Source organism: Moschus berezovskii, chromosome 3 (genome assembly GCF_049115385.1).
Source record: "Moschus berezovskii isolate FMDL1 chromosome 3, NW_MosBer_1.0, whole genome shotgun sequence".
Classification (NCBI taxonomy): domain Eukaryota; kingdom Metazoa; phylum Chordata; class Mammalia; order Artiodactyla; family Moschidae; genus Moschus; species Moschus berezovskii.
Window position 1 is genome coordinate 37622630 of NC_142462.1, and position 18718 is coordinate 37641347.

The window sequence follows — 18718 nt, forward strand, 5'->3', positions numbered from 1 at the left end:
TTGGAAAGCCCAATTCATCTTTTCTTCTAACATCATTTATGTTATCAGAGCATAGTGAAATGGGCATTGACTTGTGATTTTCTTTAGCACTGAGGCTAAAAGTAGGTTATATGAAGTATAGATGGAAATAATGTCCTGACTGTAGTACTTTGGGTTTTCTGGGGACTATATGTAATTCATGGAGGAGTTCAGTGAGTAGTTAGATATTCCTTCCATAAAATCTTGTCACTTCTATTTGGTCTCCTAGAAATTTCTTATTTTTAAAAGCAATGAATTTTTACATCCTTCAACATTGAAAATGTTAGTCGCTCAGTCACATCTAACTCTTTGCAACCCCACAGACTGTAGCCTGCCAGGGTGCTCTGTCCATGGGATTTCCCAGACAAGAATATTGGAGTGAGTTGCCATTTCTTTCTCCAAGGGATCTTCCTAACTCAGGGATCAAACCCACATTTCCAATGTCTCCTTCAATGGCAGGCAGATTCTTTACTGTCAACATTCATTCCAATTATATGGTTTCTTTTCTTTCACAAGCTTGCCTTTTAATTGATGTATAGTGGAAAAATTATTTGTAATGGTCATATACTTTCAAGTCCCACAAATTTCCTAGAAATGACCTAGTCATTGAGAATGACCTAGTGATTTAGTTGGGCCTGTACTGTCTGTGGCCTGGCCAATTCTAGAACTGTATTTGGTGATAACCCTGGATTCTGATGTAAGCAATAGAGAAAGAAACTAAAAAACTCTTCTAGTCCTAGACCAAGAGAAGAAATTTAGGCTGGGTGTAGACTTTTATTAAAGGCCCTGGGAGGCCAGATCTGAACTCCCACCCAGAACAGGCTAAATAGATTTTGTAGACGCCCACATTGTCCGATCCATTTAAATGTCTAGACTGTGTGTAATCTGACCATTTTAAAGGATGGAAGGTGCTGATATGGCCTCATTGTCCTCTGCTGCCCAGCATCAGCTGAAGGGATAGTCCTCAACTTTTCCTCATTTGCCTCAGAGAACTGAAAATGGCTCAGTACTGTCTTTAAGCCACACACAGCTATTTTTCACCTTTTAATTGTGTGGCTTTGGGGGCCATAACTGTATCAGTGTAGCATGCCAGGTTTCCCTCTGCATTTTCAAAAAACATCTTGCACATCTACTAAACAGGGCGTATGTTCTCCACTCTTCTATATGCCAGTCTATCATCCCAACGATGAGTTTATTTCCAGTTCATTGGAAGAAAACAGTTGTCATGGTGGTGGTTGTATTGGCTGTATTAGTCTGTGTTGGTCAAGCGGCAGTACAGAATTACAGTGACTCAAAGAAGATAACTTCCTGTTGTTCACTCACTCAGCCATGTCTGACTCTTTGTGACCCCACGGACCATAACATGCCAGGCCTCCCTGTCCTTCACCATCTCCCACAGTTTGCTCAATCTCATGTCCATGAGTCAGTGATGCCATCCACCCATCTCATCCTCTGTCGTCCCCTTCTCCTGCCTTCAGTCTTTCCCAGCATCAGGGTCTTTTTCCAGTGAGTAGACTCTTGGCATCAGGTGGCTAAAGTATTGGAGCTTCAGCATCAGTCCTTCCAATGAATATTCAGGACTGATTTCCTTTAGGATTGGCTGATTTGATCTCCTTGCAGTCCAGGGGACTCTCACGAGTCTTCTCCAACACCACAGTTCAAAAGCATCAATTCTTTGGCGCTCAGCCTTCTTTTTGGTCCAACTTAATTTCTGTCACACGTAAGTGGCAGCTCTGGTCTGTGAAACCAACCACACACCCAAGCTGGTTGGTGCCTCCACCATATACCTAACTCATGGCTTCCAAGTCACCCAATCAGTTTTGTTTCTAGCACACAGGAAGGGGAAGAATGACAAGCAGAGCAAGCAATTTCCTTTTAAGAAGTGATATGAAAGTTGCACACATCACTTCTGTTCAAATTCTGTTGGAAAAGACCTTCTCATGTGGCACATCCAGCTTCAAGAGAGGCTGGGAAATTATTTTGCGATGAGTGGCTGTGTGCTCAGATCATATGTATTACCATGGAACTGGGACGAATGGGGAGCTGGCATTCACTTATATTCTGCTACACTGATGAAATTAAGATGATGGCCTTGTGTCATCCAGATTGTACAAGGAAATTTTTGCAGGGGAAAACGACGTCAGTATTACCACTGGTCAAATGAATGGTCTCATTCTCTAGAGGAACCAAAGGTATAACTGAAGGAAAATAAAACCATTCCTCTTAAATCAACAGACTAGCACGTGCCAAACAGTCTCCCCTTATGCGCTCCCAGCTTAAAGCTGCGCGTCACCTCTGTCCTAGGTCTCCCTCAGAGTGCTCTACAGGATAACTGAAAGCTCCGAGCCTTGCCCTTGGAAACCGTACAGGCAGATGATTGCTCCTCTCTTCTCTTCTCCCAGGATGCACTCGAAGTGTGCTCCGAGCAGCAGGGGTTTAAAAGCATCCTCTTCTCTCTCTGCTACTTCCATGCCTGTGTCGCTGGGAGGCTGAGGTTTGGCCCCCAGGGCTGGAGCCGCCGCTACCCGTTCAGTCCCGGGGACCTCACCGTCTGTGCCAGCGTCCTCTGCAACTACTTAGAGGCAAACCCTAACGTAAGTGTCCATGGTCGGGTAACCTCTGCGGGGAGTGTGCTGAAGCTGTCAGTCTTTGGGCACTATCAAAATGGAACATAATTCCTCTTTTGAAGCTGTTATTGAAATAGCTGACACTATGCATCTTCTGCCCAGTGTGAAAATAAACCAGATCAAAGGTTTTACAGCAGTGGATGCTCGAACTTGAGGAGATAGGTCAAACCAGTTCTACATCAGCAGCTTAGTACCAAAAAAAAAAAATGTCCTTCATTATGTTAACAAAAACAGTGGGTTTACATGTGCATATATGCCAGATTCATTAGGCAGGTAATGAAGCATTTGCACAAATGTAATTACGTACAGCAATTCTGACAGTTCATAACACTGCATTAATAATCACTACAATTAGTTCTGATGATGGAAGCAATTTACAGCGCGTCACATGTATAAATAATGGTGCATTTCCTGCATATGTCATTATTATGTATTAAGGATGCCACCTTGTTGTGACTTTCTCAGTAATGTTCCCCTTGATTTGAAGTTAAAGGTAGATGAATGATTTTATTTCGTAGCTAAAATGTGTTCTACAGATGGGAATGGGAATGCTTCATCAAGAACATTTGTGTAAACACTTACAAACTCAGTGACTGGATTTCAGAACGGATGAACCGTTTGTAAGGATTTTCTGGTTTAGTCCTCATAAGGGGAACTTTTTCCATTAAGTTTCAGTCTCTTAAAAGTGAGGTATGTTTGAACCAACCAGGCATTAGGCTTTAGGTCACACTTTCTATAAAAGGCCTTTAAAACCATTCAATCAATGTTTCTATGTATAAATATTTTGTTGTTGCTGTTCTATTGTTATAATTTTTGTTGTCAATATTTTCTTAAGCTTTCAAGATGGTTTGACCACTATCAGAACATGTACACTCTGTACGTAACACGGGTGTGTTCTGTCAAGGAACACATGTTGAATAAGTTGTATTCAAGATAAGTTGCTTCTGTATGGTATGTGATGGTCGCTATCAGTTTTAAAATTTTTGAAGTTCACTTTGAGCATATTTTGACCAGTTTAATAAACAGCATTTTGTGTTGATCTTAGCATGTTTTGTTTAAAATGTTGCAGGTAAAAATGATTATTGTCATAGTTCTGGGTGGAAAATGAAATAGACCACTTAATACTTTTATTTAAGTCCTTCATTCCTGTCCCAGGAGGCCAAGACCAGGCATATTATCCTGTTTCGGCCACATCCTGTACACAGTCGAGGTGGTAGTGAGCGGGGTGGGAGAGGAGCTGACTCACGCTGCTCTCGGCTCTCGCATCCTGGGGCTTGGCAGCACGTTGAGCAGCTGACTCGTGCTGTGTCCTCCTTCTCCCACGGGCGTCCCAGGATCGACACAGCTTCAGGCTTTAAACACTCTGTCTTATCTCTCAGATGTTTTGACCCAAGTCATTCACCACATCTCATGAAGCAAGTTACATGGGTTTGGGAATTAAGTTGACTTGCCCACCATAGTTTCTTTGTACATGATGCCCTTTTCAAGAAGGTATCCGGATAAACTTGGAAGTAGGCATTTGATAGATGATCTTTCAAGTTATGTGGTTAGATGAGATCACCAAAGGTACAGAGTGTGATGAGGAGACTTAAAGATTAAGTCTTAGGGAATGCCAACATTTAAATTTTTTCTAATTAATTTATTTTTGGTTGTTCTGGATCTTTGTTGCTGGGCAAGGTTCTCTCTAGTTGCAGAGAGCGGGGGCTACTCTAGTTGCCAAGTGTAGGCTTCTCATTGCCGTGGCTTCTCTTGTTGCGGGGCACAAGCCCCGGGACACATGGGCTCCGTAGTTGCAGCTCCCGGCTCCAGAGCACAGGCTCAGTAGTTGCGATGCACAGGCTTAGTCGCTCTGCAACATGTGGGATCTTCTCGAATCAGGGATCGAACCCATGTCTCCCGCATTGGCAGAAGATTCTTTACCACTGGGCCTCCAGGGAAACCACCCCCCCACCATGGTTTAATTCTTATAAGAACTCTGATGTTCTTCCATATAAATTTTATAAGTCTCACCATAGAGAAATTCTTGAATGTCAAGGTTGGAAGACTTTAATTGAAAATATCACTTGACTACATTTAAGGTTGGGGATCGAGCTATTTCAACTTCTGACTTTGGTTTTAAAAAGCCTCAAGAAAGTAGGAAGAAAAATTGTTACTCTGTAGCAGGACCTTTCTCCCATTCCAACCTGCTCAAGAAACCCTCTATTGAATAACAAGAAGTTCCCTTGTTTTTTTTTCAGTGTGCATCACCATGCCAAGGGAAGGAGGCCAGAAAAGTGTATATGTAGAAAACAAAAATCAAGATTTGGGGGAAGAAAATCAATTATTAAGAAGAATAGATCTGTAGCTGATTAAAATCTTGAGGGGGCCATGTATCAAATCATAATATAAAGAAGGCATTAGTTAAATGTGATCACAGAAATCAAGTTAAGAAATCTTATTTCCCATCCCTTTCTGCTCTCTGGAAGAAGTCCATGGCATGGTGGAGGGAGCATGGTGCCTTGTAGCCACTTTTCTTTTTCATTCACATCGCAGTGACTTAAAAGAAAGACATATTTGAGGTTCATTTATTCAAATTCTAATAAACCTGTAGCAAGAGCATTGGAATAGTTGAGGCAATTTTACTTGTTCTGTCACATCATGCAACAATTCAAAGGCTATAATTAAGTTTTTACTTGAACTGCTGGGAAGCAATATACTGCCCCCGAGGATATAAAGGTTTCTGTCTAGAAAGGCTTCATCACAAGCTGGCATGTTTTGCAAACCCAGGGGAAGCTAAAGGGTAGCAAAGAGGGGCTTCAAACCCTGTGAAGCCCAGTGAAGAGGAGATGCCATGATTTCTGCACTAAACAGCCCTCAGGATAGTCCTGGAGGCCAGCCAGGCCATAAACCAGGCCCTCAGATCAGTCTGTGACAAACTTGCCTGGGTTTCTGGAAGGTGATGGAATTCTCAGTATACCCCAAATTCAAACTAGTTTTTCTTTCTTTTCCTGAATCAGATCATAAAAACCTGATACAGATCAGATCGTAAAAGTAGGTCATCCCTCAAAAGCTGTATCAACCAACATAGGGCTTCTCCTGGTTTTTAGATGAGGTTTTGAATGTATAAACATGTTCTGGGAATAACTCAAGTTTCCTTTAAAGTCTTCATTAAAAGCTCAGTGTTGGGACTTCCCTGGCAGTAGTTAAAATTTGCACTTCCACTGCAGGAGGCACAGGTTCAATCCCTGGTTGGGGAACGAAGATCCCACATGCCATGCAGTGTGGCCACAAAAAAAAAAAAAGAAAAAAACTCAGTGTAATTCTCAGCCAGTTCAATTCTAATTGTTGGACCTCTTTTAAATCCTTCTCTTGGTGGGAGCTGGAGGATTTGCTGTCAGTTGACTAAGGCCTTTGCCCTGGAGCTGGAGTGACCGTTTGCCTGCTCCCCACCCCCAGGTCCCGTGGGAAGACCTCCGCTACCTCTTTGGTGAGATTATGTACGGGGGCCACATCACAGATGACTGGGACCGCAAACTGTGCTGTGTGTATTTAGAAGAATTCATGAATCCCTCTCTGGTAAGACATTTTTTAAAAAATCATTTATTAGAGAATTTTTTTGCCTTTTTATTTCATATTGGATAATAGTTGAATAACAATGTTGTGTTAGTTTCGGGTATACAGCCAAGTAATTCAGTTATACATGTACATGTGTCTATTCTTTTGCAAATTCTTTTTCCCATTTAGGTTGTTCCATAACAATGGGCAGAGTACCCTTTGCTATACAGTAGGTCTTTGTTGGTTATCCATTTTAGATTTAGCAGTAAACAAAACAGTCCGAAATGCAGTACTTGGATGCAATCTTAAAAACGACAGAACGATTTCTGTTCGTTTCCAAGCAAACCATTCAATATTACAGTAATCCAAGTCTATGCCCCAACCAGTAACGCTGAAGAAGCCGAAGTTGAACGGTTCTATGAAGACCTACAAGACCTTTTAGAACTAACACCCAAAAAAGATGTCCTTTTCATTATAGGGGACTGGAATGCAAAAGTAGGAAGTCAAGAAACACCTGGAGTAACAGGCAAATTTGGCCTTGGAGCACGAAATGAAGCAGGGCAAAGGCTAATAGAGTTTTGCCAAGAGAACGCACTGGTCATAGCAAACACCCTCTTCCAACAACACAAGAGAAGACTCTACACATGGACGTCACCAGATGGTCAACACCGAAATCAGATTGATTCTATCCTTTGCAGCCAAAGATGGAGAAGCTCTACACAGTTAGCAAAAACAAGACCAGGAGCTGACTGTGGCTCAGATCATGAACTCCTTATTGCCAAATTCAGACTTAAATTGAAGAAAGTAGGGAAAACCATTAGACCATTCAGATATAACCTAAATCAAATCCCTTATGATTATACAGTGGAAGTAAAAAATAGATTTAAGGGACTAGATCTGATAGAGTGCCTGATGAACTCTGGACGGAGGTTCGTGACATTGTACAGGAGACAGGGACCAAGACCATCCCCATGGAAAAGAAATGCAGAAAAGCAAAATGGCTGTCTGAGGAGGCCTTACAAATAGCTGTGAAAAGAAGAGAAGCAAAAAGCAAAGGAGAAAAGGAAAGATATAAGCATCTGAATGCAGAGTTCCAAAGAATAGCAAGGAGAGATAAGAAAGCCTTCCTCAGCGATCAATGCAAAGAAATAGAGGAAAACAACAGAATAGGAAAAACAAGGGATCTTTTCAAGAAAATTAGAGATATCAAGGGAACATTTCATGCAAAGATGGGCTCAATAAAGGACAGAAATGGTATGGACCTAACAGAAGCAGAAGATATTAAGAAGAGGTGGCAAGAATACACAGAAGAACTGTACAAAAAAGATCTTCACGACCAAGATAATCACGATGGTGTGATCACTCACCTGGAACCACACATCTTGGAATGTGAAGTCAAGTGGGCCTTAGAGAGCATCACTACGAACAAAGCTAGTGGAGGTGATGGAATTCCAGTTGAGCTATTTCAAATCCTGAAAGATGAGGCTCTGAAAGTGCTGCACTCAATATGCCAGCAAATTTGGAAACCTCAGCAGTGGCCATAGGACTGGAAAAGGTCAGTCTTTATTCCAATCCCAAAGAAAGGGAATGCCAAAGAATGCTCAAACTACTGCACAATTGCACTCATCTCATACGCTAGTGAAGTGATGCTCAAATTTCTCCAAGCCAGGCTTCAACAATATGTGAATGGTGAATTTCCAGATGTTCAAGCAGGTTTTAGAAAAGGTAGAGGCACCAGAGATCAAATTGCCAACATCCGCTGGATCATGGAGAAAGCAAGAGAGTTCCAGAAAAACATCTATTTCTGCTTCATTGACTATGCCAAAGCCTTTGACTGTGCGGATCACAATAAACTGTGGAACATCCTGAAAGAGATGGGAATACCAGACCACCTGACCTGCCTCTTTAGAAACCTGTATGCAGGTCAGGAAGCAAGAGTTAGAACTACATGGAACAACAAACTGGTTCCAAATAGGGAAAGGAGTACGTCAAGGTTGTATATTGTCACCCTGCTTATTTAACTTATATGCAGAGTATATCATGAGGAACGCTGGGCTGGAAGAAGCACAAGCTGGAATCAAGATTGCCGGGAGAAATATCAATAAACTCAGATATGCAGATGATACCACCCTTATGGCAGAAAGTGAAGAGGAACTAAGAAGCCTCTTGATGAAAGTGAAAGAGGAGAGTGAAAAGGTTGGCTTGAAGCTCAACATTCAGAAAACGAAGATCATGGCATCTGGTCCCATCACTTCATGGGAAATAGATGGGGAAACAGTGGAAACAGTGTCAGACTTTATTTTTTGGGGCTCCAAAATCACTGCAGATGGTGACTGCAGCCATGAAATTAAAAGACGCTTACTCCTTGGAAGGAAAGTTATGACCAGCCTGCTGCTGCTAAGTCACTTCAGTCGTGTCCGACTCTGTGTGACCCCATAGACGGCAGCCCACCAGGCTCCCCCGTCCCTAGGATTCTCCAGGCAAGAACACTGGAGTGGGTTGCCATTTCCTTCTCCAATGTGTGAAAGTGAAAGTGAAGTCACTCAGTCGTGTCTGACCTTTAGCGACCCCACGGACTGCAGCCTACCAGGCTCCTCCACCCATGGGATTTTCTAGGCAAGAGTACTGGAGTGGCTTCCCATTGCCTTCTCTGATGACCAGCCTAGATAGCATATTAAAAAGCAGAGACATTACTTTGCCAACCAAGGTCCGTCTAGTTAAGGCTATGGTTTTTCCCGTGGTCATGTACGGATGTGAGAGTTGGACTGTGAAGAAAGTTGATCGCCGAAGAATTGATGCTTTTGAACTGTGGTGCTGGAGAAGACTCTTGAGAGTCCCTTGGACTGCAAGGAGATCCAACCAGTCCATTCTAAAGGAGATCAATCCTGGGTGTTCATTGGAAGGACTGATGCTAAAGCTGAAACTCCAATACTTTGGCCACCTCATGCGACGAGTTGACTCACTGGAAAAGACTCTGATGCTGGGAGGGATTGAGGGTAGGAGGAGACGGGGACGACAGAGAATGAGATGGCTGGATGGCATCACCGACTCTGTGGACATGAGTTTGAGTGAACTCCGGGAGTTGGTGATGGACAGGGAGGCCTGGCGTGCTGTGGTTCATGGGGTCGCAAAGAGTCCGACACGACTAAGTGACTGAACTGAACTGAACATATCCATCTCAAGCTCCCTAACTATCCCTTCTCCCCATCCTTCCCCTTGGTAACCGTAAGTTTGTTCTCTAAGTCTGTGAGTCTCCTTCTGTCAATAAGCTCATCTGTATCATGTCTTTTTAGATTCCACGTATAAGGGACATCGTATTTCTCTTTCTCTAAGAATTTTTAAAACTGATGTCACTATGTTAATAGTCCTTGAATGTTACTGAAGATTCTTGGCCTTTTGTGAATATACTCTGGCCCACCTTTCTGAGAGTCTGGAAATTTGCTAGAAATGCAGGATCTGGGGCTCCATCTCAGACCTGTAAGATGAGAATCTGTTTTAACAAGGTCCCCCCCCACACACACTCACACATACACACACACAGACACACTCACACACACAGGTGGTTTCTCTGCCCACAGGAAGCACTGCCACATGCACAGCCTCACTGCATTTCTGAAATAACCCTGTAAGGTACACAAAACTGACATTGTCACCCCATTTTGGAGACAGCGGCAGGGGCATGGTGATTTGTCCCAGGCCACTCAGTTACCACTGGCAGGGGCCCCAGCCATAGGTATCTATTTCTAGGCAGATGTATTGATTTCAATTCAGGGGCTCTGATGTAAGTGAAATCTATAGTTGTTCTCTGTTACAGAAGCGATGGAGTATTCTGAATTCTGATCACTGCATCCTAACTAAATATGTGCTCAGTAAAACTGCAGTGACTTAAAAGGACAGTTCTTCCTTCTGTGAGGAAGGGGCAGAGCCCCCTGTTCTCGAATATGAAGAAACCTTGTACCCCTTTTTCCCCATTTCTTATCTAACCAGCCCTTTGTCTGTGTAGACTAGATACCCACACGGTTTGTGCCTAGGACCGGGTTTCCTGGGAAAAGTATTCAGTTCTTGTGTTCCATACTGAAGTAGGTGAAAGTCGTAGCAGGTTCATGGTCATTGCCTGATTATTTCTTAGAAACACCAAGACACCCTCCGCCATGCCATTTCTACTCCCACTTGGGCAAGACACTAGCCGTGTTTCAAGCAGTGCCGTGTATTTTTTAAAATAGTTTGAGCAGACTCCTATTTATAATTTCTTGAGAACTTCATTTCATAAAAGCATGACACCTTCCTCAAAAGTCCATTCTAAGAAGAAATATGATCATGTTTTAGAAAACATGGTGTACTATAATCTCATATAGGAAACTGAGGACAGAGTTTTTTTTTTTTTTTCTTTTAATAATGTGAAACGATTTGGGGATGAGGCAGGGAAAAATATACTTACTTTCCTGCCATGTGACCATGACTTGTTTCTTTTGATTGTGAGTCTCCCATTCTTTCCTTAGTTCTAATGAACTGGGTTTCACAGGTCAGAAAGACACTTTCAATTCAGCACAATCGGAAGTCGTTCCTCAGAGGAGATCTGGGAGCAGGTTACCATGGAGATGGGAAAGATAAATAGGGTCGGGCCTGCCACCTCCGAATGATAGTGGAGGTCAAGGGACAGAGCACGAAGCTCTCTGGTCCTGGCCTGAGAATGAGGAGTGATCACTGTTGCCAGTTGAGATGGTCCATGAACCTGCACACAGCTGAACTCCCATTCGCGTAACTGTTAAAGAAATGTCGAGGGTGCAACCCGAGGGGCATCACTGGTGTGGGTGTTAGCCCTTTAGAAATACAGGTAGCCACCCTTCCAGCCAATCTGCTGAGGTTTTCAGGATGGAGATGCTTGTTTGCCATCTTCCCTGCTCACCAGATGACACTGCCTCTGCTGCTCACCAGAGGAAGGGAAGGCTCTGACTGGTTTGGTGGCAGAAGCTGCAAAATCCGTTATTTTCTTCTCGTGCAGATGTTTCCCACTCACGCTGTTTACATCATTAGAGACTTAAGCTGGCACTGCTGCATCTGCAGGATGTCTTTTTGCCACTCTCATGTTGGTTAACTTACTTGGTGATTAGTATCTTTGGTTGCACGGACACCTGATCGAAAAGTTACCCATGGGTGCTCAGAATGTTTCCAGTGACTTTGTCCTGTTAGGGAAGATGGATGAGTTTCTTGTTGGGTAAATGAGGTGGCATTTCAAGAGGGTTCCCCAATGGCATGTGCTTCAGAAGGCTCCTAGCTAAAAAAAAAAAAAAAAGAAGGTTCCTGGCCAAAGTTAGGGAATTAGAATTAATATGGTTCTCTTATGTGAGATGCATACTTGGCAATGCTAAACAAGCAGTAAATTACTTTTGGAAAATAAGGTATCAGGTCACCTGAAAGTTGTCTTATAATAACAATCATGAAATTGGGCTTTGAAGTAAAACAAAACAAAACTCGGGTTCAGATTCAGTTCTTTCTTGTGTCTGCTGTGCAGTTGTGGCTACATCACTGAACCCGAGCCTGTTTCATCATCTGTGGAACAAGAATGGCCCGACTCATGGGTTCACTGTCAGGCTTCAAGGTTGTTAGAACAAAATGCCTAATAAATGGGAGACCCTTTTACAGAGTATAAATTTTCATAATGTATATTTTGTACTTGACTGTACTTTGTATAATCAGCAGCTATCACCATGGAAGCCATTTGTTAAATTTTATCAACCCCAGCTCTGTGCCAAAGGTCTGTATTACACAGTTCATGTGTACTGTCTCTTCTCACTACAGTCCTGCGAAGTAGATATTATTATCCCAGTCACCACAGAGGAAACCCAGATTCAGAGAGCCCCAACAGTTGCACAAGTAGCTAAATCAGGATTTGAATTCACAGTCAGGCTCCAGATTCTCTGCTGCCCCTGGCTGGCGTGCTGACGTCAGTAGTCATGGGCTCCTGTCACAGACAGACCTCCATCTGTCCTATGCACGCTGAGGGGCGCAGGGTGGCTACTGGGAGAAAGACTTTGGGCAGTCCTGGATATCTGAACCCTAATCCTGTCTCTGCCACTAACTTACTGTCCAGCTTTGTGCCAGCCCACCCTGTGCCTCAGTTTATTCATTTGTGAAATGAGAGTATTCTCTAGAAAATCACTAATGCACCCTAGGAGGGAGGTAGGAGGGGGATTCGGGAGGGGGAACTCATGCACACCTGGGGCGGATTCATGTCAATGTATGGCAAAACCAACCAATATAATATTGTAAGATAATTAGCCTCCAATAAAAATAAAAAAATTAAAATAAAAACAAAGGCAGAAAACATGATTCAACCTGGAGCAACTTCCCTCCCAGACGTGGGTGCCAGGGCATTTTGTTGTTGTTCTTTTTACTCAAAAGTCCACAAGCATATACGCTCATTTAGACTCACAGTGAACTGGGAGCTTCTTGTCATAAACAGGCCTCCTCAGAGAGGCAGTGGAGGAGGTGAGCCTTTCATTACCAGGAAGGAGGTGAAAAGGATGACAATCAAGCAGACTCAACAGAATGGCAGGATCCTGGCTTTCCCAGTTCCTAACAGTTCTACCTGATAGCATGCCCTGCGCTGATTTCTGCAGAGATGACTGGAATCCTTGGTGATTTTTCCTAATGTGGAGGCTCATTCTCCCTGAGCACAGTTCCATTGATTCTTTCTCTTAAAATACTCTATTGAGATATAATTCACACCCCATAACATTTGCCAGTTTCCGTTGGACAATCCAAAGGTTTTTCGTGTGTTCAGTCACGCGGCCATCGCCACAGTCTATTTCAGAACACCTTCGTCACCCCCAGAACTCTGGACTCGCTAGTCATCACTTGCCGTCCTGTCCTCAGCATCCCCCACTCCCCAGCCACAGGCGATCACTAATCTTTCTGTCTCAAGATCTGCCTATTCTGGACATTTCATGTAAGTGGAATCAGACAGTATCTGGTCTTTTGTGTCTGACTTCTTTCACTAAGGATAATGTTTTCAAGGTTCATCCATGTTATAGCATGTATCAGTACTTTATTCCTTTTAGAGGTCAAATGATATTCCAGTGTATCAATATACTCCATTTTATGTATCTGTTCATCAGTTGATGAATATTTGGGTTGTTTTGGCCTTGGGGCTATCATGAATAATCATAGAATAAATATTCATGTATAAGTGTTTGCATGGACATACATTTCCACTTCTTTTATTGGATCATATGGTAACTTTATGTTTAATATTTTGAGGAACCAACAAAGTGTTTCCCAAAGTGGCTGCATCATTTTATATTCCCACTGGCAATATATGAGAGTTCCGTTCTCTCCACATCCTTACGGTGGGTATGAAGCAGTATAACACTGGTTGTGTTTTGCGTTTCCCTGAAAACTAATGATGTTGAGCATCTTTTCCTGTGCTTATTGGCCATTTGCGTGTCTTCTTTGGAGACACGTTAATTTAGAACCGATTCTTTGAAATATAACAATAACCTGATCAAACAACTCTCCCCCAAAGGCAAGGCAGGTGGCCACTGTGCAGAGTTAAGAGTCCCATCAGGGAGAAGCAGCTTTTCATAAAAGCCCTTACATGGGATGGGAGAAGGCTTAGATGCAGAATCAGGATTCCTGGCACTCCTTGAGTATGTTCACATCGTCACAGTTTTATTGAAGGAGAAAAGTCCCTGTGTGAACTAAGCCTCGCTTATCGTGCTGTACTTGTTTGATATCACAGTAGGGAACTACAGTAGGATATTCTCAGGTTTTGTTTTCCCTTCTAGAAAATTAGTGTGTACTTGAGATAATCATGTCTCTTTCTAGGGTGCAGGTAAAACCAAAACTAACATTTGTAAAAGGCTGCTATGTGCCTAGCTGTTTGTGTGAGTGTGTGCAAAATTGCTTCAGTCATGTTTAACTCTGTGTGACACCATGGACTGTAGCCCACCAGGCTCCTCTGTCCATGGGATTCTCCAGGCAAGAATACTGGAGTGGGTTGCCATGCCCTCCTTCAGGGGATCTTCCTGACCCAGGGATGGAGCCTGCCTCTCTTGCTTGTCTCCTGCACAGGCAGGAAGGTTCTTTACCATTAACACCACCTGGGAAGCCCAGCTATCTGTATACTCGTCATTAAATTCTCATAGCCACGATCATTAGGTTGCTGATATGAACCCTACCTTACTGATAAGATTGAAACTCAGATAAAGTCATTTTTTTAAGGCCACCAAACCACCCAAAGATGGGAACTGAACCAGATCTAGCTGGCTATAAACTTAGTCCTTCCCTTTGACTTTGCTGTTTTCCTTTGCTTTGCTTCTTGTCCAGTATACAGAAGGCCCTCTTCACACACTGGTAAACAGACTGCCTGTCTTTCCAGAAAGCGTAGTTTATTTGCATTCCTACCCACATTATATGAATATGCAGTCACACACATGTCCAGTCCCCAGGCATTTTGAAAGTTCCAAATGATTCCAGTTTGGTTACTTTCTCTCCTTGAAACTGTTTAACTCTTGGCTGTACTGAAAGATAATTTAGCTGTTGCTCTTCAAATTTCTTGTAGCTAGTGAAGGAGAAGGCAATGGCAAGCCACTCCAGTACTCTTGCCTAGAAAATCCCATGGACGGAGGAGCCTGGTAGGCTGCAGTCCGTGGGGTCGCTAAAGGTCAGACACGACTGAGCGACTTCACTTTCACTTTCACACATTGGAGAAGGAAATGGCAACCCACTCCAGTGTTCTTGCCTGGAGAATCCCAGGGACGGGGGAGCCTGGTGGGCTTCCGTCTATGGGGTCACACAGAGTCGGACACGACTGAAGTGACTTAGCAGCAGCAGCAGCAGCAGCAGTGAAGGCAATGGCAACCCACTCCAGTGTTCTTGCCTGGAGAATCCCAGGGATGGTGGAGCCTGGTGGGCTGCCGTCTATGGAGTTGCATAGAGTTGGACACGACTGAAGCGACCTAGCAGCAGCAGCAGCAGCAGCAGTGAACGCTAACAGGGAAAGTCAAGTCCTTGTTTGTAGGGAATAAATTCTGGCTTGGATATATTTAGTCTAACATTTGGTTTTCATATTCATATTTTATGCCCATATTTTTATTTTGGCTAACTTATGTATCAAGTAATGGTGAGTTTAAATCTGCTTCACGGTTTTGTTTCAGTCATGGTGAATCGGGTGAAATTTAAATGTTGCTTATTTTGATATATAAATATGAAATGGTAGAAAATCTGAATAAGTGAATAAAACAAACCAAATGCATGGATATAGTTAATGGTGATAGTCCACGATGCTCCTTTTCATATTTATTGGGTCAAGGTCTGTTTCTGGCAAGATGAAATACTGGATAATTTCAAATTTCTCTGGGTACAAAATAAAAACAAAAATGCTGACTTTATTTAAAAGGCTTTTGGAATTCAGGGAAGCATTTGTGCACCACCATCCCTAAGGACATGGGCTCCCCAGGTAGGGTGGGGCTGCAGGCTTGAGAAGGCAGGGACAAAATGCTGCTACTCACTGACATGACTGTGTAGAAAATCGCACTTATTTTGTCTCCATTAGACTGTGAGTTCCTTAAGAACTACATTGTATTAATCTCTTATACCTCCACAGCTTATTGGGGTACACTAGGTAATCAGTTCAAATAATGGAATGAATTAATGAATAGTCACTTTGTCTCCAGGCGATAGTAAGACCAGAAAACATAAAAATACACAACTGAATAGATAAACCCCATTTTCCGAAAACAGAATAATAATAAAAATTTTTTTTAATCTAGGCATAAAATAACTACATTAGGTGATGGTCTTTAAAAACTGGTATCCCCTGTGCATTTAAGTGCATTTAGACAGAATAAGCTCAACATTCAGAAAACAAAGATCATGGCATCTGGTCCCATCACTTCATAGGAAATAGATGGGGAAACAGTGGAAACAGTGTCAGACTTTATTTTTTGGGGCTCCAAAATCACTGCAGATGCTGTTGCAGCCATGAAATTTAAAAAAGATGCTTACTCCTTGGAAGGAAAGTTATGACCAACCTAGATAGCATATTAAAAAGCAGAGACATTACTTTGCCAACCAAGGTCCGTCTAGTCAAGGCTATGGTTTTTCCCATGGTCATGTATGGATGTGAGAGTTGGACTGTGAAGAAGGCTGATTGCCGAAGAATTGATGTTTTTGAACTGTGGTGCTGGAGAAGACTCTTGAGAGTCCCTTGGACTGCAAGGAGATCCAACCAGTCCATTCTAAAGGAGATCAGTCCTGGGTGTTCATTGGAAGGACTGATGCTAAAGCTGAAACTCCAGTACTTTGACCACCTCATGCGACGAGTTGACTCACTGGAGAAGACTCTGATGCTGGGAGGGGTTGGGGGCGGGAGGAGATGGGGACGATAGAGAATGGGATGGCTGGATGGTATCACTGACTCTGTGGACATGAGTTTGAGTGAACTCCGGGAGTTGGTGATGGACAGGGAGGCCTGGTGTGCTGTGATTCATGGGGTCGCGGAGAGTCGGACACAACTGAGCGACTGAACTGAACTGGAGACAGAATTTATAGCAAGAGAGGTTGGGAAAATTAAAACAGCCTGGGAACTAAAGAACAATCAGGGGAAAATATCAGAGCATATACTGAGTTAACAAGAAAAGTATAAGTGCTTGATTGACTCTTTATGGCTGGTTAGAGACGGAAACCCATAAATCCTTTCTAAATTTCTTTAAATTGGGGTGTAGCTGCTTTACGATGTTGTGTTGGTTTTTGCTCTACAACGAAGTGAATCAGCTGTGTGTATACATAGGTTCCCCCCTCTTGGCCCTCCCTCCCGTCCAGGTCATCACAGCGGAGCTTGCATTTTGAAGCACTGCATTCTAACATTTAGATGTTCTGGTATCGCTGGTCACCTCACCTTGGTTGAGAACACAGAACATTCTTCCGGGTAAAACATATACCCTGTCCCAGCCTGAATGAAGGGGTGGGCGTGATTAATGCCTGCTGACTCCAGCCTCTTATTAGGCAACTGTAGATAGGGCACCAGTATGTGCCTCAGGTCTACAAATCCTCAGATGGGCCACACAGACTGTCCTGAGAAGCTCAGAGTCACGGGCAAGTCGCATTCATTTGAATCATAGTGCATACTACCCTATAACATGGTCATTACACACATTCATGCATATTTTTAAGACATGCACATATAATCATGCATGCTTACAAAATCCACATGTATAATATATAAAATAATTTGTAGTATTGTGGAAAGTACTATGAAGTCATACTGAGTTCACAATTAAGATGAACATCAAACAAATGCCTGGGCAAGTTACTCTGAATCTCCATTTTCTCTCTGCAAAATGGGGGTATATGGGGAGAATCAATGACTGCAGACATGTAACAGGGTGACCAGAACTCAGGAGATGACTCAGCACGTCTGTTCCCTTTGCATGTATCTTGTTACCCCTTCTAAGGGACAGATTCATGTGTGTTCCTTGGACTCCTCCACAGAGGTCAGCCAGGTACCATACACGGAGCAAAGTGATTGATTACCAGAGGGTCATGAGATATTGTGGAGAGTGTGCCCTATAGCTAGCACTGTGCTGGGACCATCTTACCAGAGTGTTCCCTAGGTGTTTAGGAAGGGAAGACTGACGTCCACTTCAATTTGGAATAACTGACTTTCCCTTTGGGCTTGAAGATTGATGATGAGCTGATGCTGGCACCAGGATTTGCAGCACCACCCAGCCTGGATTACTCAGGCTACCACCAGTACATAGAAGAGATGCTTCCTCCAGAGAGCCCGGTGCTGTATGGCCTCCACCCAAACGCTGAAATCGAATTTCTGACAGTCACATCCAACATGCTGTTCAGAACCTTGCTGGAGATGCAGCCCAGGAATGCAATAAGCAGCGAGGAGCTGGGACAGTCCACAGACGACAAGGTAGAGGGTTGCTTTTTCTTTTCTATTGAGGTGTATCATATTTACACTGATGCACACTAATCCTAAGTGCACAGCTCAGTGATTTTACCTTTGTGTACACACATAACCACTACCTCCAGCACTCCAGGATGCTTCCCTGGTAGCTCAGCTGGTAAAGAATCGCCTGCAATGCAGGAGACCCTGATTTGATTCCTAGGTCAGAAAGATCCCCTGGAGAAGGAATCGGCGACCAACTCCAGTACTCTTGCCTGGAAAATCCCATGGATGGAGGAACCTGGTAGGCTGCAGTCCATGGGGTCACTAAGGGTCAGCCATGACTGAGTGACTTCACTTTCACTTTTCACTTTCACACATTGGAGAAGGAAATGGCAACCCACTCCAGTGTTCTTGCCTGGAGAATCCCAGGGACGGGGGAGCCTGGTGGGCTGCCGTCTGTGGGGTCGCACGGAGTCGGATACGACTGAAGTAACTTAGCAGCAGCAGCAGCCAGTAAAGAATCCGCCTGCAGTAAGGGAGACCTGGGTTCGATCCCTGGGTTGGGAAGATCCCCTGGAGCAGGCCAAAGGTACCCTCTCTCCTTACCTCTGTCACCACAGATTAGCTTTCCCAGCAT

The 18718-nt window shown here is 43.5% G+C and overlaps 1 protein-coding gene across 1 annotated transcript in view; it reads left to right on the top strand.

Annotated features, from left to right (window-relative positions):
• The window catches only part of DNAH11 (dynein axonemal heavy chain 11), a 390076-nt gene that overhangs the window by 357843 nt on the left and 13515 nt on the right, over positions 1-18718 (top strand). Inside the window, exons 75-77 of the mRNA XM_088833659.1 lie at positions 2421-2612; positions 6081-6200; positions 17863-18105. Of these exons, the coding sequence (XP_088689785.1) occupies positions 2421-2612; positions 6081-6200; positions 17863-18105 (555 nt within the window). The remainder of the gene's footprint in view (positions 1-2420; positions 2613-6080; positions 6201-17862; positions 18106-18718) is intronic.